Source organism: Pan paniscus, chromosome 18, assembly GCF_029289425.2.
Source record: "Pan paniscus chromosome 18, NHGRI_mPanPan1-v2.0_pri, whole genome shotgun sequence".
Lineage (NCBI taxonomy): Eukaryota > Metazoa > Chordata > Mammalia > Primates > Hominidae > Pan > Pan paniscus.
This window is the reverse complement of record NC_073267.2, coordinates 56,812,026-56,836,104: the sequence shown is the minus strand read 5'-3', so window position 1 is coordinate 56,836,104 and position 24,079 is coordinate 56,812,026. Positions and strand designations below refer to the sequence as shown.

At 38.0% G+C, this 24,079-nt stretch overlaps 1 protein-coding gene across 1 annotated transcript in view; it reads left to right on the top strand.

The window, feature by feature from the left end:
* The window catches only part of ITFG1 (integrin alpha FG-GAP repeat containing 1), a 302,379-nt gene that overhangs the window by 78,189 nt on the left and 200,111 nt on the right, over positions 1-24,079 (top strand). The window contains exons 7-8 of the mRNA XM_003819828.5: positions 9,922-9,986; positions 19,989-20,070. Coding sequence (XP_003819876.3) covers positions 9,922-9,986; positions 19,989-20,070 — 147 coding nt within the window. The remainder of the gene's footprint in view (positions 1-9,921; positions 9,987-19,988; positions 20,071-24,079) is intronic.

The window sequence follows — 24,079 nt, the reverse complement described above, 5'->3', positions numbered from 1 at the left end:
TGTCCTGTCTAGCTTAACAGCCTTTCCTTGTTTTTAGTGCAGTGTTTTAAGTCTTCAGTTTTAAAAGCTCAAAGTTTTGGTTCTCTTGTAAGGCCCTTTGACATTAAAAAAGAAAGGTTGAAGTCTTCTCATTGAAGTGAGCACTCAGCATGACCTATAACTAGCATTCTGCTATTACAACAGGCAGAGAAAACTGAGGAAAAAGAAGGTTCATTAGAAGTTCTTAGTCACTGTAAGGTTTACTCTTTGCTGCATTAGAATGATTGAAGATAGGCTTTCAGAGTTAACATTGTTTTTAAAATTATTTCATGTAGCTTTTGAAAGGAAGCCTTAATATTTTTAATATACATTTCATTTTCATGTTTAATCACTATTATACTTGTTTCTGCTTCAAGAGAAATTTTTTATAGTTTCACATATTAAGTTTAGGGACTACTTTAATCAAATGCCATATGCTGGGGAAATTATTTACTTCTCAGAATTACCAGCTTCAGATTGTGTACAACTGGAATGCACATAAGAGCAATTTTTATAATTGTTAAGTGTATTTAGTGTGTATTTTACATTAATAAACTTTGTTTAATTTTTTTGAACTAATTTTGTTAGAGGCCATGAGTATGCCTCATTATTTTAATAAATTAACCTGAAGTTTCTTAATAATCTGATTATTTGATTTTAACTTATTTCAAACATACAAACCTTTATAAACACAATGTCACGTGTTGGTAATGTTAGCATTTCACTAATGTGAATATAATAACTTCTTAAAACGAATTGCACAGTTTCTGACCAGTGCAAATGTCACTTCCTCAGTGAAGCCCTCCTCAAATTCGTCCAACAAGAGTACCTCTGCCACCTCTGTTCCAATAGTATGTATTCATAATTCTAGCAGAGCCATTACCACATAGTATTTGTCAATTTCCACATCTGCCTCCTCAAGGAAGGAGTAGAGAGAAGTAGTAGAGACAGTAACCTCACCACGTTGGCCAGGCTGGTCTCGAACTCCTGACCTCAGGTGATCTCCCCACCTTGACCTCCCAAAGTGCTGGGATTACAGGCGTGAGCCATCATGCCCTGCCATCATTTGTGTTTATCTCTCCAATACCTAGTTGAGTGCCACGCAGTCAGAGATATTTAAAAGATGTTTGAATCAGTTCGTGGATATGACGTGGAAAAAAAATTTGATGATCATTCTTTCACATCATTTTATAGGCAAGTAAGTGAAGTCCAGAAAGGTAACATTTTGCTTTACTTTTTCCAAGTTATCAGACTGTATTACTTCAGGCATTTTATCACTACAGTGCTCTAGATTCAGGAAAAATATTCCCTTCCAGTATGTTCCAGAAATAATGTGTGGAAACCTTAGAGACAGGTTATTTCATTAAGACCAGGGTTATTCTAGCAGAAAATGCCTCTCTGGTGTGTAGAAAGTGAACTAAGAATAGTTAAAAAAAGAAGACAGTACACAAATCAGGTTTCCAGACTAGATGGAGCGTAAGTGCCTACTGTTAGAGGTTTGATTTTCAGTTACAATGAGTTTAAATCATTTTAAATAACTAATTTTGTATTTTTAACCATCCTTCCCTTGGATTTACAAGAGAAATAAACTGCTAACCTTAGCTGACCACCTGTATCATGTTTTGCAGTTCAGTCTGAGGTAGCAGTTATTAGAGAGACCAGCAACTTCTCATAACTCTTGGAGCATTATCACCTTGATTGAATTGTGCCACTTAAGAAATAAATCACTTTGAAGTTGAATTTGATTTTAAATGTCTGGCCACAATTTTTGTGAATAAAATTAAGAGTTTTTTTCTAACACATACCCCATGACTACGAGTCCATCATGTCGTGAAAATTTAGAGTTCTGTCAAAAATGTTTCTCTCAGGAGACAAATGCATTAAAAAATGTAATTTTTGGAAGTCCTTTAACATCAGTATAAACTGACATACAGTCTTTTCTTTTCTTTTGAGATGGAGTTTTGCTCTCGTTGCCCAGGTTGGAGTGCAATGGCACGATCTTGGCTCACTGCAACCTCCGCCTCCTGGATTCAAGCAATTCTCCTGCCTCAGCCTCCTGAGTAGCTGGGATTACAGACATGCGCCACCATGCCCAGCTAATTTTTTGTATTTAGTAGAGATGGGATTTCACCATGTTGGTCAGCTGGTCTCGAACTCCTGACCTCAGGTGATCCAACCACCTTGGCCTCCCAAAGTGTTGGGATTACAGGCGTGTGCCACCACGCCCGGCCCAGTCTTTTCATTTGGAGGAAATAAATACTCAGAAATCCAACATGCCATGTTTCAGCTGCTAAAAAAACCATTTTTGGATAGTAGCGCTTGTGTAGGCAGCTATTGAGCAACTAGAAAGTGTAACATCTTTGTAAATCTATAATGAGGCACAGGTGGACAAGATAAGAAAGCATCAGGATTTTGGAATGAAAGTGATGAATGAAAGTTAAGTAACCTTAGTGCATAAACCAAATTATTGCAGACTGATTTCATTGCCCTAAGAAAACGCGTCAGGGCAAATATAATTCTAAAATTTATATTTTAAAACCTTCATTTAAGTTAATTTACATAAATGAAAGTTGATGGGAAGTCAGAAAATCTTAGCAATTATTGATGCCAGGGTCCTGTTCTCCAGTTATTTCCATCATTAAGTATTATCTCTGTTGACTTCTTTACCTTCTGGAACATAGAGGACTTTTTGAGACAGGGGAGAGTCTTATGTTTGAAGTTTGTATTAATGTCTGTTAACCCATATAAACATTCCAATATTGAAAATATTAAATCTACAAAATCTCCCTGAAATTGCTTAAGGTCCTGACCTCACAGGGGTAGAGGAAATATGTGACTTCACTTGATACATATATTTAACACCAGAATTCAAAATATTGCTAAGTCTTTGGGGACCATTAACTTACCACAATTGTCTTGATTACATTTCTCCTAACAATTCAACATACAAGTTATGAAAAATAAATTCCTATGATAAAAGTGTAGTAATTGGAAAATTTTTACTCCTCATTTGTTAATAACCCTCATCAAGGGAAAATTATAATCCCCTTAGACATTCCATTTCAGTGCAGTTAACAGGTTCCTATCATTATTTGCTGCCAGCAGCCTGTTACTTGGAATTTATTGGTTTTGCCTAAAATTTTTAGTTTATATACAATCTGAAATAAATAAAGCCACCCACCCCCACCCCCCGACTTCTGATCATGATTTCACTGACGACGGAAGACAGGGTAGGAATGTGTTCGTTGTTACCATTAGTGATTTCAGCCTTGTGTGCCTGGATTCCAGAGTGTGGTGTCTGCGTCTCTCTGTATCTTGTTGTGTACCTTCTTGAATTAGAGATCATCAGAGCTGTCTGCTAAGTATGGTGAATCTTCATTTTGGACCCCATGTTTCAGGAAATAGAAAGAAAGTCTAGATAGAAGATAATGAACTTAAAAGTTGAAATTTTAAAATGATTCTTGGAAATGTAGACTTGTGAATGGGGAACAATTCAAGCACGTTTCTCATATCATCTTACTAAAGTAGTGCATCTTTATAAAATATGATCTGGCAGAATTATTTGATATAGGAAATAGGTTTGATCTTCTGCAAACAAAAATATAACTAATGCAATCATCTCTATCAGAGGTGGTTTCAAACCAATACTCATGAGCAAAATCAGCCTGGAGACATGTTTTGATTTGAGTTTTTTTGACCCATGCTGTGTTTCAAATATTTTGAATTAAGTTTCAGTATTTCAAAAGTATGATTTTTCATATTAAAAATCATATTTCTGTAACAACAACAATTGTCTGGAGCTAATTAATTCTGTCCCTCTGGTCAGTGATGATCTCTTTTGCTTCATCCAGTTCCCGCACTTACTACTGTCTGTCTTATCCTGAGATGCTTATTCAGTTTGTATGCCCTTGCCTTTTTACTATTTGATCATCTTGTTTGTACCAGGCCTTCTTAACTTATTTAAGTTAAGGGCCTTATGCCTTATAGCATTTCAATTGATGACCTCTGAGCTACAGAATGCAATTAAACTGCTGCTGCAAAGAGTGAGAGCTGGCATGACCTGGTTTGTCTTAGTGATTTCAGCAGTCATATGGCCTTCAGTATACTTTTTAATGAATAAGTGGAGGAAAAGGTGTTTTATTTTAAAGATATTTTTATTCTACATTGTTATGCTGCCCTTCCACTAATATAACTGGGCCTAAGAGAAACTGGATACTACTATAGAACAAATATAAACATGAGCTTGGCATAGCCTCCTAGCTTGAGCATAGAAACAGTATAAGTTATGATACTGCTTTGAGCCATTCTTTGTGGAAATGTCTCCAGACATTTCAGCTTACAGAAAATACTACGAATGTTTTATTAACTATGTTTTTCTAAAATAACCCATAATATTACTCCTTTGTGAATAGTAACTATTACTATCCAAGGAGAATTTCTTCATGCAGGAACTCAAAATAATATTATGAATAGTTTTTTTTTTAATTTCCATCGGAATATTTTTCTTAAAACTTGAGACATCACACTGAAGGATATAGTGCCTGAAATCACAATTTTCAACATCTTCTTTTATACCATAGTGTATCAAAAGGATATTACATGCTCATGATTAATCATTAAGCTTTGTTTTGAGTTTTTCTAATATGATTTAGTTCATTTAGACTTCCAATTTAAGTTTCTAAAACTCCTGAGGCTTCCTTTTAATGCCAACTTTAACCAGAGAGCTCTTCATTTGAAAGGAAGGCTAAGCTGCAGTTGACAAAGATTAAAATGCAGTAGCTTACTCCTTTCAAGCTATGAATGGAGATAATTGAAGCATAAACCATTTAATGTTTTTGTACACACTTGTCTATGTCTCTGTAGTTTCTGAGGAAGAAACTGCATGTGCATTGAATATTTTCACTATTTTACTTGTTAAATGAATCTAATGAAAAAGAACTTAATTGAGTTTGGAGTTTAAATCCTGAATTTTTCATGAAATCATGATGTGATCTTTTGTTATGGAGTATTTGTTCAAGTGAATACCAGTGATATCAGCTATCATTATGTTGTTTCTATTAGCATTTTTAAACTTAGTTTTTAAAACAGGAAAGACAAAACCATATCCAAAATATATATGGTTCCTGTAAATGAATTGCTGCCACTTCCAGGGTGAAAGGGGTCCAATGTAGTCGCCAAGCCACCAAATCTTTATTCCAAGCCACAACTCACCCCACTCTCCCTATACCAACCCTGTTCTTCCAACTCCCACCCTGCCTTGATCAAATACATGCAGAACTTAGTCTCATGCACACTCTTCTGGCTCCTGCCAGTACGTGTCCACTAGGTCCTTGACTTAATTCAGAGTGCAGTCCCTTTCTCCTACCCGTCCATCACATTCCTGGCTAAGTTTACACTGTAATTTAACCTTACTTTTTGGTGTAGTGTCCAGGCGATAAGGTGGGCAGAGCATAGGAATGGGGGTGTGTGTGAATCACATAATGAGGGCAGGAACTTCTCCGTCGTCATCATCAAACAGGAAAGAAGACTAGCTGTTAACAGCAAAGAGTGGGCTACTTCTACAGACTATGAAGTTTTGCGTGAATCTGAGGACTCAAAGTTTCTGCTTCATCAACCTAGATGTTCCCTTTCCATGAATCATGTATTTTGTTTCCAACCTAGGGCTCTAACCTTAGCATAGCAGAGCTGCTATGGTTGAGAATTTAACCTTCTTGGGTTCTCTTCTTCTGCTCTTACTGGTCAAAGTCCTCCTTGCCCTTTTGGTGTGGGATGTGATAACCTCTTTTTTTTTTTTTTTTTTTTTTTTTTTGGCTACCCAAGAGACCCTCTTCCTTTCACATTTAGCTTTTAATTTCTGATCAATCATGTTCAGCCTTTGTATCTGTCTTGTACTGCCTCAATTGAGCTTAGCAATAGCTGTCTAATTACCTATCCTTAGCATTAGTGTTTGCCTCATATTTCTCAAAAAAGAAAACACAAAATATCACACCCCCACTAGTGTATTTCCTCCCACCAGAATACTATTGCAAGACAGCAGCAGTAAAAGATAAGTGGGGGAAAAGGTGTTTTATTTGGGGGCTGCCTCTGCCTTATCCCCAGTGAAGGAACCCATATTGCCTGCCCCATGAAAGGTGATCCAACTACAGAATCTCATCTCTTTTTTTTTTTTTTGAGATGGAATCTCACCCTTGTCACCCAAGCTGGAGTACAGTGGCGCCATCTTGGCTCACTGCAACCTCCACCTCCCAGGTTCAAGCAATTCTGCATCAGCCTGCTGAGTAGCTGGGATTACAGATGCACACCACCACGCCTGGCTAATTTTTGTCTTTTTAGTAGAGACGGAGTTTCACCATGTTGGCCAAGCTGGTCTTAAACTCCTTACCTCAGGTGATCTGCCCGCCTCGGCCTCTCAAAGTGCAGGCATTACTGGTGTGAGCCACCGTGCCCAGTCCAGAATCTCATCTTAGTGTCTGTTTTCTCAGATCACTTTTGGTATCAACTATTGTTGGTTGGGTTTCCTGGGAAGCAGACTTTGAGACTGAGATTCACGGGCATGAAGTTTCATTTTAGAGTCAAAACCAGTGGACGGCATGAGACAGGAACAGAGTTGGGCTGCAATTCAGCGTCAGTAAAAGCCTCAAGGGGACCCCTGGGGAGCTCTGAATGTGGAATGGCCCTGTAGAGTTGTCCTGAGTTGTGGTGAGTGGGTCCAGCCTTTATACCTCCAAATTGACCATTGATTGGATGCAGACTAGTCCAGAAAGGGATGCAACCTTCTGCAAGGTAGCTGCTTTTCAGCCGAAGTTGTTCCAAAGAGGGCTAACCACTTAGGATTGTCTGCCAGCAATATTTCTAGAAGCTGAGAGAATAAATCCTTAATTCCCAAAAGGGCATCTGGGTGGCATGTCACATCCATGACAGTTTCTGGAGTACATTTCCTTAATTTTATTTTGTGAATTACTCTTAGCCATGTGAGAGGGTGAGAACTTTATTGCTTCATCGATTAAAAATTTTCTTTAGGAGTTTCTTCATTCCCATTTCATTCAAAGTCTGAGGCATGATTCTTTATATTTAATTACTAATAATTAATTTTCTCTATTTTTGTTTCTCCTTGTAATGAATCATTTATTTTTTCTATGCCCCTTTACATAATTGAATAGTAAAATGATATTTTTTTAAAAAATCTATTTTACAAGATACTTCCAGTCCCTCAACTAGCTTTACTACTTTTCAAAGTTTTAATAAATAGCTAGCGAAGCCATGGAAATAGAATCAGCATTGTGTGTTATAGTTCCTAAATTATTTAAATATGCATGAAAGAAGAGGGCATAATTTTCACCTTCTATGCAAATATAGATTCTGACTAATAGAACACCAGTGGAAAAAAATTTTTGAATTGGTTTTCAAGGAATGGCGATAAATTGCTGGTAGTTACACCACTCCCTCTAACTATCCCCCTTAACCATATCTTAACCATATGTGGTCACAGAGTCATTCTTCTAATCCCATGACGCTAACTGCCTTATGAAGACACCAGACCTTTGATTTCTTGTTGAAAACATGTCTCCACATTTATTATATTTTCAAATGGGTTAAGAGTTTCAAAAGTTGGATATTTTCAGTTTGAACAAATTCACCTGTAATGTAGTAGCATTCTTGCCCCTTTTCTCGGTTTTAGTTCTTTCAAACAGGTCAGAACTTGCACTCATGCCTCCCTTAGTGATTCTTAGAATTCTCTTTGGCTGGTAATCCCTAATCACTTTCTTATGCTGATTATTCCCATTTTCAGATGCTATAAAAATGTAACACCTTTTAAACATACTTAGTACAGTAGTCACTGTGATTATTTTTAATGAAACACTTTAACGTAGACCCTTCTTTCCCCAAGACTTTCCATTTAAAGACATAATAGAGCAATTATTTTTAGACATCCAAGCAAATTTGCAAGAACTACAATATACATATAGCATGTTGTCCATAATTATCCAACAATCATTTGAATATGTTATATTTCCTAGCTCATAGAAACAGCAGGGATAGAAAAATCCGTTAGGCATGATTCCTGCCCTCAGGGAGCTTTGGACAGGCAGATGTGAAGCCAGAATACCATGGTAGGTTGTAATCGCTGCCGTGACGGAGGTAGCAAAGGAGAATAACAGCAGAGGGAAAGCTATGTCTAGGGAGAGGAAGGAACTCTAGAAGGAAGAGGACATTTCAGCCAATTTTGAAGAATCCATTCACCAGGTGGCTGTGAGGTGGAAAGGTACTACAGAGACAAGGAATGACATGTACAGAGGCAAACAGAGGTCAAAAAACATGATAAAATCTGGCGACTACTTTGCTCTGCCTGAACACAATCTTCTTGTGAGGGAGTAACACAGAATTGAGGCTGAAAAGGTAGGTAAGGTAGCCTTCACATAACAGCTGAGGGATTTGCCCTTCATCTTGGAAGAAAAGGAATGGGATCAAATGACTTCGGAAGTAACACGTCATTGGGAGTGCATGAGTAACAGTAAACAAATGACGTTCATAGAGGACTACATTTGCATATCCACAGGCAAAGCATTTTCCTTGTTGTGGAAATAAATACGGAGCTATTTGATACATGGACAAAAGAATGGTTCCACTTGGAATGAGGAGTTTTGAGTTCAACTAATTATAAAAATAAATTCCTTAGCTTTTGGGTGATTCCATGAAAATCTTTATTATTACAATTATTAGATAAATTAGCTTCATCAAATTCATATGACACCCTTACAGAAAACACATTAAAATGTGAATGATAGTTTTCTGAGCATATCTAATGTAGGAAGGAAAAAAAAGAACTCTTTTTTTCAGTAGATATGGCCTTCACATCACTCTGAATCTTTTTTTTTTTTTTTTGGTGAGACAGAGTCTCCCTCTGTCGCCAGGCTGGAGATCAAATCTCGGCTCACTGCAACCTCCGCCTCCTGGGTTCAAGTGATTCTTCTGCCTCAGCCTCCCAAGTAGCTGGGACTACAGGTGCGCACCATCACACCCAGCTAATTTTTGTATTTTTAGTAGCGATGGGGTTTCACCATGTTGGCCAGGATGGTCTTGATCTCCCACCTCGGCTTCCCAAAGTGCTGCGATTATATGCGTGAGCCGCAGCGCCCTGCCAGTAATTTGTTTTTTAAAGCATAAAACAGTAATGTTATTTTAATATTCCTATAAGCCACCTCATCATTTTAATACCTTATATATTCACTAAGTAAAATTGCCATGATACAAACATAATAAATGCTGCTACTAGAATAAATTTGTTTGCAGTAATAGGCCTTTACAATAATAGGATGTTTCATTTGACTGTGAACCTATTTTTTTCAAAGAAATTTTATTAAAATTATTGTACTTTTCAATAAAACAACCATTCGTTAGCTGGAATTTATGAAGACAATTCTATTACTGAAAATTTGAAACATAATTTATTCATTTAACATGAGTGCAAAAACTTTTGGGTGGTGAAATACTGTTATTTAAAATAATGCTGAAAACTATGATATATAGGTAAGTGTTGCTTGCTTTCAGGGTGAGAAAGCAAATGTGATTGCGATCAGAATATCTGTTTTAAAAAATATAGTACACTTTGGAATAAAAAAGATTAAAAGGCACATGATTTTAAAAAAGTGCGACACATAACTATTCTTGGACATAAGGAATATTCTTGAAGGACTAATACCAAATATCCTCGTTAAATACATTTTCTTTAATGCAGGGTCATCTGCTTTTTTTTTAATGGGATGAAACTTGTTAAAATATAATTTAAAATATGTTTAAGTAGAATTGTATTAATTCTTTTAATGTATTGCATTTTTTTCTGTTTTTAAATGTACACATCAGTAAGACTACAAAACTTTACGTTTTTATTATTTTTCCTTCTAGATTTATTCCTGACGACATTGAATGCCACCACTAGTACCTTCCAGTTTGAAATATGGGAAAATTTGGTAAGAAATCTTTTCCTTGAAGCATTTTAAAATGATGGCTTTCAGTAAAAGCACACAATTTTAGAAAATAAAATGAAAATAATCACTTGGTTGATTTCAACAATAAATAGAAAACTTTAAGAGCCTTTGGTTGCATTGCTGCATTCAAACTACTGAATATTTCTGAAGGAAGTGATTCATTCAGCATCAGTTACTCTGCAGGTTTTTAGGCATGACTGCCAATTAAACCAATCAGGCTGCCCTAATGTGCATGTTAACAGGACCCCTGCTATGCTGTCAGCTGTTGAGAGAGTTACTGTCATTTAATTTGTCAGCATGATGGTTTATGAAAAAAACTATTTTAAAAAGACCAATTTTTCCCCTTTGCCTTTAGGCTTATATAAAGAAATAAGACAACAAACACCAAACTTACTGCCAGGTTGACTAGGATTAAGAAATCTTTCCCAATAGGGTTTTTTTTTTTTAATTGTAAGTAGAAGATTCCCAAACCGATGTCATGATTTTGTTTTACTTTTAGCTTGATATGAGTTATATGATGGATTAATTAATGAAGAATAAACAACCTGAAATTTTAAAGTTAAATTTCAGGCTAGTAGAAGACAGGATCTGAGACCAGACCAAACTGGCCATCACAGTGACATTCGTGAAGTATTGGCCAAGTATCGAACCCCACTTTCCACACACAGAAAATGGGCGTAAGAGCCTCTGCTTCACAGGATCTTTATGAAGATCAAATGAAACAGTTTGTGTAATATGCCTGACACGCAGTAGGCATTTATCGAATTTTAATTTTAGGTCTGTTGATTTCCCATCTGCAACTCCTGATTGTATTTTATTCAATCCAAATTAAACCCATAACCTTTTATAAATTTTATTAAAATGCTGATAAAAAATAAGCAGATTTTTGAAATGTAAAGCACAAACTTATGGAAGGAGACTCAGACTCATTATCAGCCATCCCTCATAATATGGTAAGTGATGCTGGTCATGACTCAGATCTCTTCATGGAAGGAAACTACGATGGGGGGTTGCTTTGTTTAGATGAAATCAGAGCTTCTGACTACTTCTAAGCTCAGCAATTTGATTCTTTTTTTTGTTTTTTTTTTTAAATGGGGCAAGGGGAAGTAAGACATCTAAATCAAAAAAGACTTATTTAATGTACTACTTTTTTAAAAAATGCAGTTATATTTGTTTTTCTGATAATAGAAATGTGGTTGCTATATTTTTATGACTGCCATACATTAAGTCCCCACTGCTGGGGGAAGTTTGTTTGCAGGTGGCCTTTCATTGCTACCACAAGTGAATCTTCTAGTATTAGAAAATGAGAGGTGTATTTGATTAACTTGTATCTGAGGGTCAGGGGAAGCCTCATTATAAATAAGTAGAATATCTATAGAACATAATGAAGCACCCTTAAGTATCTGAGGTTCTTTCAGTCTAGGCTGATTTAAACTTAATGGAATGAAGCAACTCAATAGGAGAAGATTCTTGATGAATAAAATAGATTTTGACTGGGTCTTTTGTTATTATTTTCTTTAAAGAAAACTAATAAATTCACTGTTAGAAAATGGGGACTAAGGGTTTTTCTTCTTATAAAGGGCTGGATCAGTAAGTAACTTTTAAAGAAAAAAGTATTTTTAAACCCTTGTTAAAGATGGTAAGGCAGATTTTCTTCAAGAGTGCTCCTACAGTGGGGTTTTGCAGTAGGGGGAAGAGATTGGACTCACCTCCAAATACAAGGAAAATCAGGATGTTATAACCAATGAGCAGGATGGGGGTCAGTGGAAGGGAAATTAGTTGGGCAGGGTAGTGGTTGGGATAAGTTAAGCAGAGTTCTCGGAGGAGCCTAACCAAAGTTTGGTCAAGGAGATAATCTTTCTCAGTTTCCACAGTAACAATAGTTAATCATTAGTAGATTCAGAATTAACTAGGATAGATAAAGTTTGGTTTTCATAAAATGAATGATCATTTTCAATTAGAGATTGGACAGAGACTTTGCAGTCACATACTAATTTGCCAAAAAAACCTCAAAACCTATAAAACCACATTAGCCAGTAGAAGAATGAAAGCTCAACAAATCTTCTTACGTATCAGTTGCATGTACAGCCCCATGGTAGTGCTCTGGCAGATACGGAAGTGAATAGGGCTTGTAGGCTAGGAGCTGGGATGTGAGTGTGGATGACCCTGGCTGGTATGATGAGATATACATTATGCTACAGGAATTCAAAGAGCAGTTGCTTCTATCTGATTCCAGAATTATCAGTGAAGGCCTCAAGAAAGATGTGGTATTTAGGCCAGGTGTGGTGGCTCACACCTGTAATCCCATCACTTTGGGAGGCTGAGGCGGCCAGATCATCTGAGGTCAGGAGTTCAAGACCAGCCTTGCCAACATGGTGAAACCCCGTCTCTACTAAAAATACAAAATTAGCTTGGTATAGTGGTGCGCACCTGTAGTCCCAGCTATTAGGAGGCTGAGGCAAGAGAATCACTTGATCCCGGGAGGTGGAGGTTGCAGTGAGCCGAGATTGCACCACTGCACTCCAGCCTGGGCGACAAGAGCAAAACTCCATCTCAAAAGGAAAAAAAAAGAAAAAAAAAAGATGTAGTATTCACCATGGCTAGTATGAATTAAAGGATGTTAGTGATTTGGAAGTGAGAAAGAAAGAGGAAAAGGCAGGCAAGGAATTGCACAGGAGACACAAGACACATCCAGATGGTATAAAGTGGCTGATTTAGGCCAGAACATAAAAGAGATATTGAAATGTAAGACTAGAAAAATTGGTTTATACAAGATCAGCAAGAGCTTTGATCTCTAAACTAAGTAATATGATCTCTTAAAAATCTACTGAGAAGCTATTGTTTTAGGTCTGAGAGTGAGATGAACAGAGCCTTCATTATTGCAATTAAATTGGCCACTGTGTATCAGATAGGTTAGCATGCAACATCTGGACGTAGGGAGATTAAAGTTTATAGTAAATTTAGGAGGAATTTATAGTAACCTGGGAAAGAGATGAATGATTAAAGAAGGAAATGTTGGAAATAGACAAAAAGGGTTAGATATGAGAATATGGGATGACCATTAACACAGTGCTTACTTGTGTTTTCTTCTGGTGAGCAATAAGAGAAATAGAGGCCAGGCACAGTAGCTCACACCTGTAATCCCAGTACTTTGGGAGGCTGAGGCAGGCAGATCATTGGAGTTTGGGAGTTTAAGACTAGGCTGGCCAGCTGGTGAAACCCCATCTCTACTAAAAATACAAAAATTAGCTAGGTGTGGTGGCACATGCCTATAGTCCAAGCTACTTGGGAGGCTGAGGCAGAAGAATCGCTTGAACCCGGGAGGCAGAGGTTGCAGTGAGATCATGCCACTGCGCTCCAGCCTGGGAAACAGAGCAAGACTCCATCTCAAAAAATAAAAAAAATAAAAAAAAGAGAAATAGAAAAGACAAAAGAAGTAACTAGTTTTGGACAGGAAAAAAATTATTTTAGAATAGAGATATGTCCCCCAACTACTCAGGAGGCTGAGGCAGGAGGATTGCTTGAGCCCAAGAGTTTGAGGCTGCAGTGAGCTATGATTGCACCACTGCACTCCAGCCTGAGCGACAGAGCAAGACCTCATCTCTATATTAAAAATTTTTTTAAAAAAGCAAAAAACAGAGACATGTCAAGGAAGTGGTTAGAAGTGTAGGAACAGAACTCAAGGAAGAAAGTAGGTAAGTGTCATGGAGGAAGAGTGAAGAATGGCAAAACCAGAGACCATCCTGGCTAACACGGTGAAACCCCTCTCTACTAAAAATACAAAAAATTAGCTGGGTGCGGTGGCGAGCGCCTGTAGTCCCAGCTACTGAGGGGCTGAGGTAGGAGAATGGCGTGAACCCGGGAGGTGGAGCTTGCAGTGAGCCAAGATCGCACCACTGTACTCCAGCCTGGGTGAAAGAGCGAGACTCCGTCTCAGGAAAAAAAAAAAAAAAAAAAGAGTGGCAAAACCAGATCCTTGGACACCCTTTATGTCAGAATTTTTCAGCCTTGGCACGTCACCATTTTGAGCCAGATAATTCTTTCTGTGAAGAACTGTCTTGTTCATTGTCAATGTTTAGCAGTGTCCCTGACCTCTTCTCACTAGTTCATAGTAACCACCTCCCAGTTGTGACAATCAAAAATGTCTGCAGACATTGCCAGATGTTCTCAGGGGACTAAAATTGCCTCAGTTGAGAACCACTGCTTTACATAAATAAAGATAGGGGCATGCAGTCGTTATTACATACTGCTTCATGGTCAGTTTTTACCTTTATAAATATGGCAGTTTTAACATTAAATATTAAACATGAAAGCCAAAGCATTGGTAGTCATCCATGAAAGGCTACTTGCTACCACATGACACATTTGGTTGGAATTCAAGTAGAAAATGGCAGAAAGTCTTCTTGTCAACAGGTGTGGGTTAACTGCTTCAGTGGTTTTGGTAGTTGTGGTAGCAGTAGTAACAGCATTACTACTAGTGTTACTACTACTATTACTAACATTAAATGCATGCTGTGTGCTAGCCACTATACTGAGCATTTTATATGGATTATCTCCTTAATCCTCACAAAATCCTTGTAAAAATACATTTTTTAATAAGTCAAGGAATGCTTAAAGAAGGACTAACTTATTCCTGCCTCATGGCTAGCAAACAGTGGAGCTGAGAGTTGAGCTAGGAAATCTGTTTCTAAACCTTCTACCCTTAAGTCGTTGAAATTAGTACACAGTAATTCCAGAAACCAACTCAGAAAAGAAAAGGTAAAGAGATGACTGCAACAGAAGCCCCTAGTGAGTTCGTTGAATTTTGGATTGCAGGGAAACAGTGCAGATCGGTAAGAACATCACAGTAAGAAATGCTGCAGTCAAAGGATCCAAAATTGCAGCTAACTAGGAATAATTTCTAGTGTTTCATAGCACTGCAGTTGACAGGATGACTGCGATTAACAATAATATATAGTTTCAAATACCTGGAATTGACACAGGATTCTTACAGTGCCACTTCGCCAGCTAGAGACCTCCACCGCTGGTGGGGCCTCTGCTCAAGTTTCACTTACAACCACTGGGCTGGCTCTGCCATCTCGACCCGGCAGGCTGTGTTTGGCTCGCACTACCAGTCCTAATCTCACACCCACTGTGGGCAAGCCAGGCACTGCGTGATGAGGGGTGTATAAGCAAGCAAGTGCAGGGCAGCTGCCCCAGGCGCCAACTCCATGCAAGGCTGAGGCTCAACCAGGCATACTACAAGCAGCTTCTGACTTAGGCGCCAGCGTTTGGACAACTGGAGCATAGTGGCATCTAAAAACTTGGAGACACCAGCAACTGCAGAGCCCTAAAGGGGGTGTTACAGTGGACAACCAGAGATTGAGCAAGGTGGAGAAGAGTTTTATTTAGCAACAGAATAGCTCTCAGTGGACAGGGGACCTGAAGTGGGAAGCCCCTGCCCAAAAGCAGGGAATCCCCATGTGTGGCTGGGTCTGGGGTTTTTATGGGCTCAGAATGGGGATAGTGCATGTGGATTGGTCCATGGCGGCCTGGGAAAAGCACCATTTTATTGTCTAAGAGGCATCAAGGAAGTTCTCACTCCGGTTGGGGACTTTACCCGGAACTGGCTGCTTGGTTTCAGGCTTTAGTTTTTCTTTGGTTTGAAGGTCAGGTTTCACTGGGGACCCATCCCTATTTGCCTAGGAATTTGTCTGCCTCCTGCCGCTATTAGAAGGAGGATATTGAGGCCAGGCACAGTAGCTAATGCCTGTAATCCCAACACTTTGGAAGGCCAAGGCGGGTGGATCACGAGGTCAGGAGATTAAGACCATCCTGGTTAACACGGTGAAACCCCATCCATACTAAAAACACAAAAAAAGTTAGCCGGGAGTGGTGGCAGGTGTGTGTAGTCCCAGCTACTCGAGAGGCTGAAGCAGGAGAATGGCATGAACCCAGGAAGCGGAGTTGCAGTGAGCCAAGATCGCGCCACTGCCCTCCAGCCTGCGCAACACAGCAAGACTCCATCTCAAAAAAAAAAAAAAAGGAGGATATTGAATATTCTGAATAGTAAGAAATGATAAATGTTTGAGATGATCGATATGCTAAAAACTCTGATCCAATCACTATACAAGTATCACAACATCACTGTGTGCCCCATGAGTATGTATAATTATTATTTATCAGTTTTTAAAAAATAGTACAGTATAAAAAAAAGTAGTATTGTTTGTTTCATAACAAAATTACTCTCATACTAAAGAACATAAATATACAAATAGGTGGAGATTCCAATCCAAAAGTAAAAGAGAGAGTCAGACCATGGAGTAAATGAGTACCAAATGGCATCCTGTGAAAAAAGTACTTGCAGATCATAAGCACAGGACTGCCATTATGACAGTACCATATAGGTGCCTGATACATTGCATTTTGCAGAACACTGTTGTCTTTCATTCCATTTGACCTCTCCAGAACCCTGCAAGTAGACAGTATGTTTAATCCCTTCTAACAACTGAAGAACTGAAGCCTAGAACGATGAGTGGCTGTCCCAAAGTGACATAACTTTTTAATGAAAAAGGACTGGAACCCACCTCACCTTACTCCAATTCTAGTGTTCTTTGCACCAGACTGTTCTCCCAGAATATGTTCAAAATGAAAAACAGTATTGATCATGTTTCTCCTGCCTCATTAATAGCTACCGAGCAGCTTCATCTTTGAAAATGAGCATAGTTATGCTGCACTTTAAAATGTATTATCTATTGAGATAAAATATATTGATGATGCAGTTTATTAAATCATTTCATTACATATTAAATATGTAAGTAATCTGAATGGAAATGAAGTTATATATGTTTATACTGCTAAGCAAAGTAAAGAACAAGTGATGATAATAATGGAAAAGTTGTCTAATAAAGTGTTGTCTTTTCCCCCAACTCTGTCACATGTCTAATGTGTTCTGCTTACTCTCACTATGGCCAGAATGTATTCTTTTCCTCCAGCAATTGGAAGTGGGCATCGCTCTTCTATTGATGCTCAGTGTGAAAGTGGCATCTTAGAAGACATGGAAGGCTGTTACTTCAATATTTCTTGATAGAGATAAATCATGAGGTTATATCTATATATTTCTAGATATATTTACCAAAATTCATAGACCTTCAGTGGGGTAATTTGTTCACTTCAGTTAGTATATTGAGTTGATATTCAGCTTTATCTCATAGAAGGCTGATATATTTTAAGAGAGATTTTTCCATTCATTCATGAAACATTCTATCCACTCTACACACTGCTGAATGCTGTGATCTTTTTTTTTTTTTTTTTTTTTGAGATGGAGTCTTGCTCTGTCACCCAGGCTGGAGTACAGTGACTCAGTCTTGGCTGACTTGCTTGCTCCACCTCCCAGGTTCACGTGATTCTCCTGCCTCAGCCTCCCTAGTAGCTGGGATTACAGGTGTGCACTACCATACCCAGCTAATTTTTTTTGTATTTTTAGTAGAGATGGGGTTTCATCATGTTGGCCAGGCTGGTCTTGATCTCCTAACCTCAAGTGATCTGCGTGCCTCAGCCTTCCAAAGTGCTGGGATTGCAAGTGTGAGCCACCATGCCCGGCCAATGCTGTGATTTTTTTTTTTTTTTTTTTTTTTTATTGAGACGGAGTCTCGCTCTGTCACCCAGGCTGGAGTGCAGTGGTGCAATCTCGGCTTACTGCAAGCTCCGCCTCCTGGGTTCACACCATTCTTCTGCCTTAGCCTCCTGAGTATCTGGGACTACAGGCACCCGCCAACATGCCCGGCTAATTTTTTGTATTTTTAGTAGAGACGGGGTTTCACCGTGTTAGCCAGGATGGTCTTCATCTCCTGACCTGATCCGCCCGCCTCGACCTCCCAAAGTGCTGGGATTACAGTCATGAGCCACTGCGCCGGGCCAATGGTGTGATCTTTCTAAAATGAAAAAGCACTTGACACTTCAGCTAGGGATTTGGCAACTATGACACATCTCTAGTGCAGTTTCAGGTTCTAGGTAAGACTGGAGGGAAAGCCTAAGGCTTAATACCCTTACTAAATAAGATGTCTATAGAAAATCATTGAAAAATACATCAGATGCTTTAATAATGGGAGGGGAAACATGTTTCTGCACAGGGACAATGGAGTGTTAAAGTGGTTGGAACATTGCTTGTCACATGAAAAATCTTATTTCCTTACTCATGGTCCTCAAGCATTTGGGTTTTGTGCTTTTGTTATAGCATTTCTCTGTAAAGATCAGCAGTGATTTCTTAAGAAACCAACTTGCAGATTGTGATAATATGAAATACAAATTTGGCGTTAGTCCCCATTTCCTAACATAGAACTTCTGAAAGACCTAGAATCTCCAAAGGGATGTCTGTTTGTATTCTAATGAGTTGATTGGTGGATGGCAACCCCAAAATAACTTCAGAATGTGACTGGTCACCAGAATGACCAAGACATGATTAGAGGATTGGGACTTTTAGCCCTTTCCCACAACCTCCAGGAATGGGGGAGAGTCTGAAGGTTAAAATAATCACCAATGGCCAGCGGTTTAACCAATCATGCCTACATAATGAAACCATCATAAAAACCTAAAAGAACTAGGTTCTGAGAGCTTCCTGATAGCTGAACAGGTGGAAGTTCCTGGAGGTTGGAGTGCCCAGAGAGGGCATGGAAGCTCTGTGACCCTTCCATACCTCGCCCTACTCATCTCTTCATCTGTATCCTTTGTAATATCCTCTATAATAACTCAGTAAATATGTTTCCCAGAGTTCTGCGAGCCACTCCAGCTGTGAATCCAAAGAGGGGGTGGTGTGAGTCCCAACTTGAAGCTGGTCAGGCAGAAATACTGGAGGTCCAAACTTTGGACTGGTGTCTAGGGTAATTTGAGGGACTGAGCCCTCAACCTGTGGAATTAGAGGACAGCCAGGTGGTATCCACTGCAGAAATGATTGCTTGTTTATGGTGGGGAGAAGTCCCCCACATTTAGTCACAGAACTCTTATGTCTGTTGATTCTTGTGAGAGAGCATAAGGGAGAAAACCAGTGCTCGTTTTTTCATTCAGACAGATCTAAAGTATCCTTAGAGGAGCAAAGAAGGAAAAACTCATTTTAAAGTATACAGATACCCTGTATACAGTATGTAGGAATCAGAGTCAGTATCTCAAACAGAAAATAGAGAGGTCAGTGATAAGAAGAACTCTGTACAAACCTGAGAGCTCAGAATTTCAAATTCATTGTTTTGATTTCTTTTTCTTGTGTAATAATCTAAAATTAAGAAGGGAAAGGCAGTAATTTAAAGAAATGCATATTATTTTTGGTAATCAGATGTGTGCTGTTTTTGTTTGGAAAGAGTGAGTGAAACAAAGGATCGCTGATAAGCTCTCCTTTTCTATTTAGCTTAGGCACCTCTGCTTCTCAGTCAGCACATGGCTGCTGTTGCAATCCTTTGCTTCTCTTCTCATTGATATGTAAACTTGAGTTGATGGATTGGCCCTTTAAGGATCAATGAAATTCTCCTCTCATTTCAATATCTTTTCTTAATTGTCCCCAACAGAATCTTCTTCCCTTAAAATCTGCAAAACATGTCTTTGTACTTATACTAATTATGTGTTACCGTCAGAAATCCTATTTTTCTGACTTATATTCTATCTCCCAACTGGACTGTAAGCTCTTTGAGGATAGGAACTAGTTTTATAATTCTTTATATTTCCAAAGCCTTCCACAGTACTTGAAATTATTACTCTCTGAAATTATGGTGATGATTTGGTAAAAGATACTAGAATTGACAGCAAGGAAAGCATGCCAGATTCATATTTTCTTCCTCAACTCGCAGGAGTTTCCTTAGCTTCAAAATAAAAGTGAAACAGGAGATTGGAATAATTTTTGTGCAATACAACAAAATACTGAAGTTATTTATTTCCCCAGTTCAGTTAGAATGCTTTGTTTTACACTTAACAAATGAGTGGATTAAGATGGTCTAATTCAAAGTTTTCTTCATTTAACAGGATGGAAACTTCTCTGTCAGTACTATATTGGAAAAACCTCAAAATATGATGGTGGTTGGACAGTCAGCATTTGCAGACTTTGGTAAGATTTGGTAAAAAAAAAAAAAAAAAAAAAAAAGGCTTTTGCCTTTCCAATTCTCTCCTTCTTTCTGTTCTATTTATATTAATTCCCCATAGCAGGAAATAACTCCAGGGTCTTCAGAGCTATTATAGCTTCAAAAGATGCCTATTCCATAATAGTATCATACGTGACATGTCAATTCCTTAATGAAATAAGGAGAAATTTATGATGTGTTTAAAAAATAGTTTGATACTGTTTGCAGAAGTAATATGCAAAACAAGAAAATCTGAGACTTTTTCTAGAGAATACCAGGTATTAATTACCGTAAATTCTTCACGTATATACAACATATGGAACAAATAGAAGTGAAGGAGTTAATCTGACCTCTTAAAACCAATACTAAAAGCCATTTTTATTTACAACTTAATTTTAAAGCAGAGTAATGTCTATTATGAATTACCCAAAAGAGGACATATGAATTTCTGCTTTCCGTAAGATTCTGCACAATCAAGTTCACATTGGTCAGGAACTTCCAAAGCATATGTGGCTCTTTTTATCATTTGTCAGAGTAATTGTATGAGATGGGAAAGTGGTCTGCCCCACCTAAAAGCTGTTCAGTGCTTGTTCCCATCCCGCTGATCCTTCATTATGCCAATAAACCACCGTAGGCTTTCCTCAAAATGTAGATGAGACATCACCATGTTCAGATACCTCAGCTTCTTCATATATAAAATGGGAATGACAGTAATATCCACCTCTAAAGGCTATTATAAATAGCACAATGTAAATGAAGCACAGTGACAGGCTTATAGCAAGAGCACAAGAAGTTAGAGTTTGAGCTGGGTACAGTGGCTCTCGCCTATAGCCCGAGCTACTTGGTAGGACTGTTTGAGCTCAGGAGTTTAAGTCCATCCTGGGCAACATAGTGGAACCTCATCTCAAATTGTAGTTTGAGTCTATTCATTGGACTTACATGTTTTTTGTTCTTGTTGCCTCTGCTGCTCTGTATGCAGCTGACTAAATCAAGTCACTGTTCAGTGTCATATGGATGTATCCCAACACAGCTAAACCAGGAGGTTTGATAATGTCATATCATGGAAATTTTAACATGAATCTCTATGTTGTCCTGTATTTTAGTTATATTGAATATTATGTTAATTTTAAGTAAATTTCTGTTGCCTTTACGGTTTTTAATGCCAATAGTCAAGTGATAGAACACATGACGTTATTTTTTGGAATTTGCTGGCTAATTTGATTAGCTAGATTAATAACAGCTCTATCTGCAAGTCTCTCTTTAGGAAAAAAGTGTGTATGTACTATATAATTTTCAGGGAGTACAGAGATCTCTCTGACCCCCTTAAGCCCTGGTTAAAAACTCCAAATTAAAGTTATATCTTTTATGATTGTGTGTTTTATATCATAAAATGCCTTACTTTTAACAGAATTATTAGTAGCTTTACTTTGAGGATTTTTTACAATTTTGCTAAACATAAACGTTTGCATGTTAGTGTTTTTAAGATGTGCAGATTATAAGACACAGTCAAATTAAGAAACATATCTATTGCTCCGTGTTTTTAATAGCTTTGGGTAGTTCATCAGTAAACTTTTTTAATAGTACACTTTTAATAAATATCACACATTGGCTTTTTAAAAGTTCATGTATTTTTAGTTGAATATTGGCAAAAAAGACTGCTGGGTCCAAAAATATGAATATTAACATATCAAAAATATGCATTTTTCCTGTGAAAAGTGTACATTTGAATATGTTTGTGAATTGCATCCAGCCCTCCATCTTCCTTTCCACCTACTTCCTTTGAACCAAAACAAGGGAAGTGACTGACAGCCAGGAAGTCAGCATGATTCAAGAAATTTACCATTCAGTTGATAAAGAGTGCACATGCTTAAATAAGTGATGTAAGTAACAAGAAGTCTGTACCAAAGAGAAGTGTTTAAATGGCTCCCAGCTCACTTGTCTAAAAAAAAAGAGATGACTAGAAAGGAACAGAGCCAAAGGGTAATAATGGTTTTGTTAAAGTAGGAAAATAGATTATCTTATTCCCTATTTTCCAAATTTTGTTATGTGGCTAGAATAATATGTTAATTTAATAGCAAAAAAGTAAATTATAGAGAAGTAGTAGTCAACAATGGCAAGAAATAAACCAAAGTATATACTTACTGCCCAGTAAAAAAAGTGTTATTTTTATCATAGAACTTTTGAGTTCATGTAAAATTGATACTATTTTCTGAGTGGCATGAACGACTCATTTAGAAAAGGTCATGTATGGCTGGGTGTGGTGGTTTGTACCTGTAGTCTCAGCTTCTCGGGGCTGAGGCAGGAGAATTGCTTGAGCACAGGGGGTCAAGGCTGCAGTGAGCTGTGGTCAAGCCACTGCACTCTAGCCTAGGCAACACAAGTGAGACCTCATCTCTAAAAAAAATTTTTTTAAAGAATGAAAGAAGAGGTTGTGTAGTTTCACAGGGTCTTTAACACCAAATAAAATGTAAAAGTTAGACCTCTGAAAAAAATTAAACTTCTATTATGCTTTAAATATTGTGCTGAATACTATGTAAGAAAACTGATTTTAAAGGTAACATCCTTGTCTTTAGGAATTTTACAGGCCTGGTGCAATAGTTCACACCTGTAATGCCAACACTTTGGGAGGCTGAGGCGGGAGGATCACTTGAGCTCAGGAGTTTGACACCAGCCTGGGCAACATGATGAAACCCCATCTCTACCAAAAATACAAAAAAATTAGCTGGACGTGGTGGCACAAGCCTGTGGTCCAGGCTACTCAGGAGACTGATGTGGGAGGATCACTTGAGCCTGGGAGGCAGACGTTGCAGTGAACAGTGATCATGCCACTGCACTCCAACCTGGGTGGACAGAGTGAGACCCCCTCTCAAAAAATAAATAAATAAATAAAAAAGAAAGAAAGAAATTTATAGTCCAGTTGGGAAGACAGAATATGAATATGTTAAAAAAAAATACAAGAGTAAAGCAACAAGTAACTGCCACAATATAAGAGAAACCAAACTGCATTTCATTGTTGATTATGAAATTAATGCCATGGAAAAAGTGCTAATAAGTCTTGTGGAAACATACATTATCCTAAGCTGAGAAAGGGTACAAAAGCCTCATGGAAGTGGTGAGATTTTGTACTGGACTTTGGCTAAAAATATGTGGAGACATAAAAATGGTTTGGTTAGTGACTAGTGAATAAACCACTTTGAGTTGAATCGACAGTTTCTGTAAAAATATAGAAGCATAATAAATGGCCTGGGAATCCATTGGATTACCAAATGAATAACAGATGAACAAATGTTGATTTTATTCTGTAGAAGTGATGGGAAATAGTAGAACAATTTTGAACATCTCTTTGTTAATACCTTTTTTATTAACTTCAGAAAGTAAAGTTGAACAAAATCTTCTGGTCTGGTGGGATATGCATAATGTAATGCTTCTTGAGCATGCAGTAGGAGTTCAGAGGAAGATTATTAGAACCTCTGAAGTGCCTGAGATTTTGATGTTAAAAGAGAGGCAGATTTAAACAGTCTTAAAATGCAGTATTTTCTAAAGGTGGAAACCACTCAGGAGACAGGTCAGGGCATGAGGTGGTGAGAGCCGGAGCTGGACTACATCAGTATGTGGAGGGAATCAGTAAATTTGCTGATTAGTTTGACACTAGAGAGAGTAAAAAGTAAAAAATTGACTCTGAATTACCTAAAAAGGCGATACTATTCACAAAGATAGGTAAATCAGGAGAGGGAGCTGGATTGGGTACTGAGCTGCTTTAATGTTATCACATTAATCGTGCTGTAAAGACAACAAAGCCATCACATTTAGCAGACCTAAGATGAGGGAAAAAGCCAAGGCAGGTGTGAGAGCCCTTTAAGAGGGAAGAGGTCAGGACTGAGATGAGCCCTCCAAACAAGAAGGTGTAAAATGGAGATTGACAGAGGGCTAAGGAGGTAGAAAAATGGGTGCTAAAAGGTGGTCAGAAACTATCGGCAGATACTAAAATATAACGCA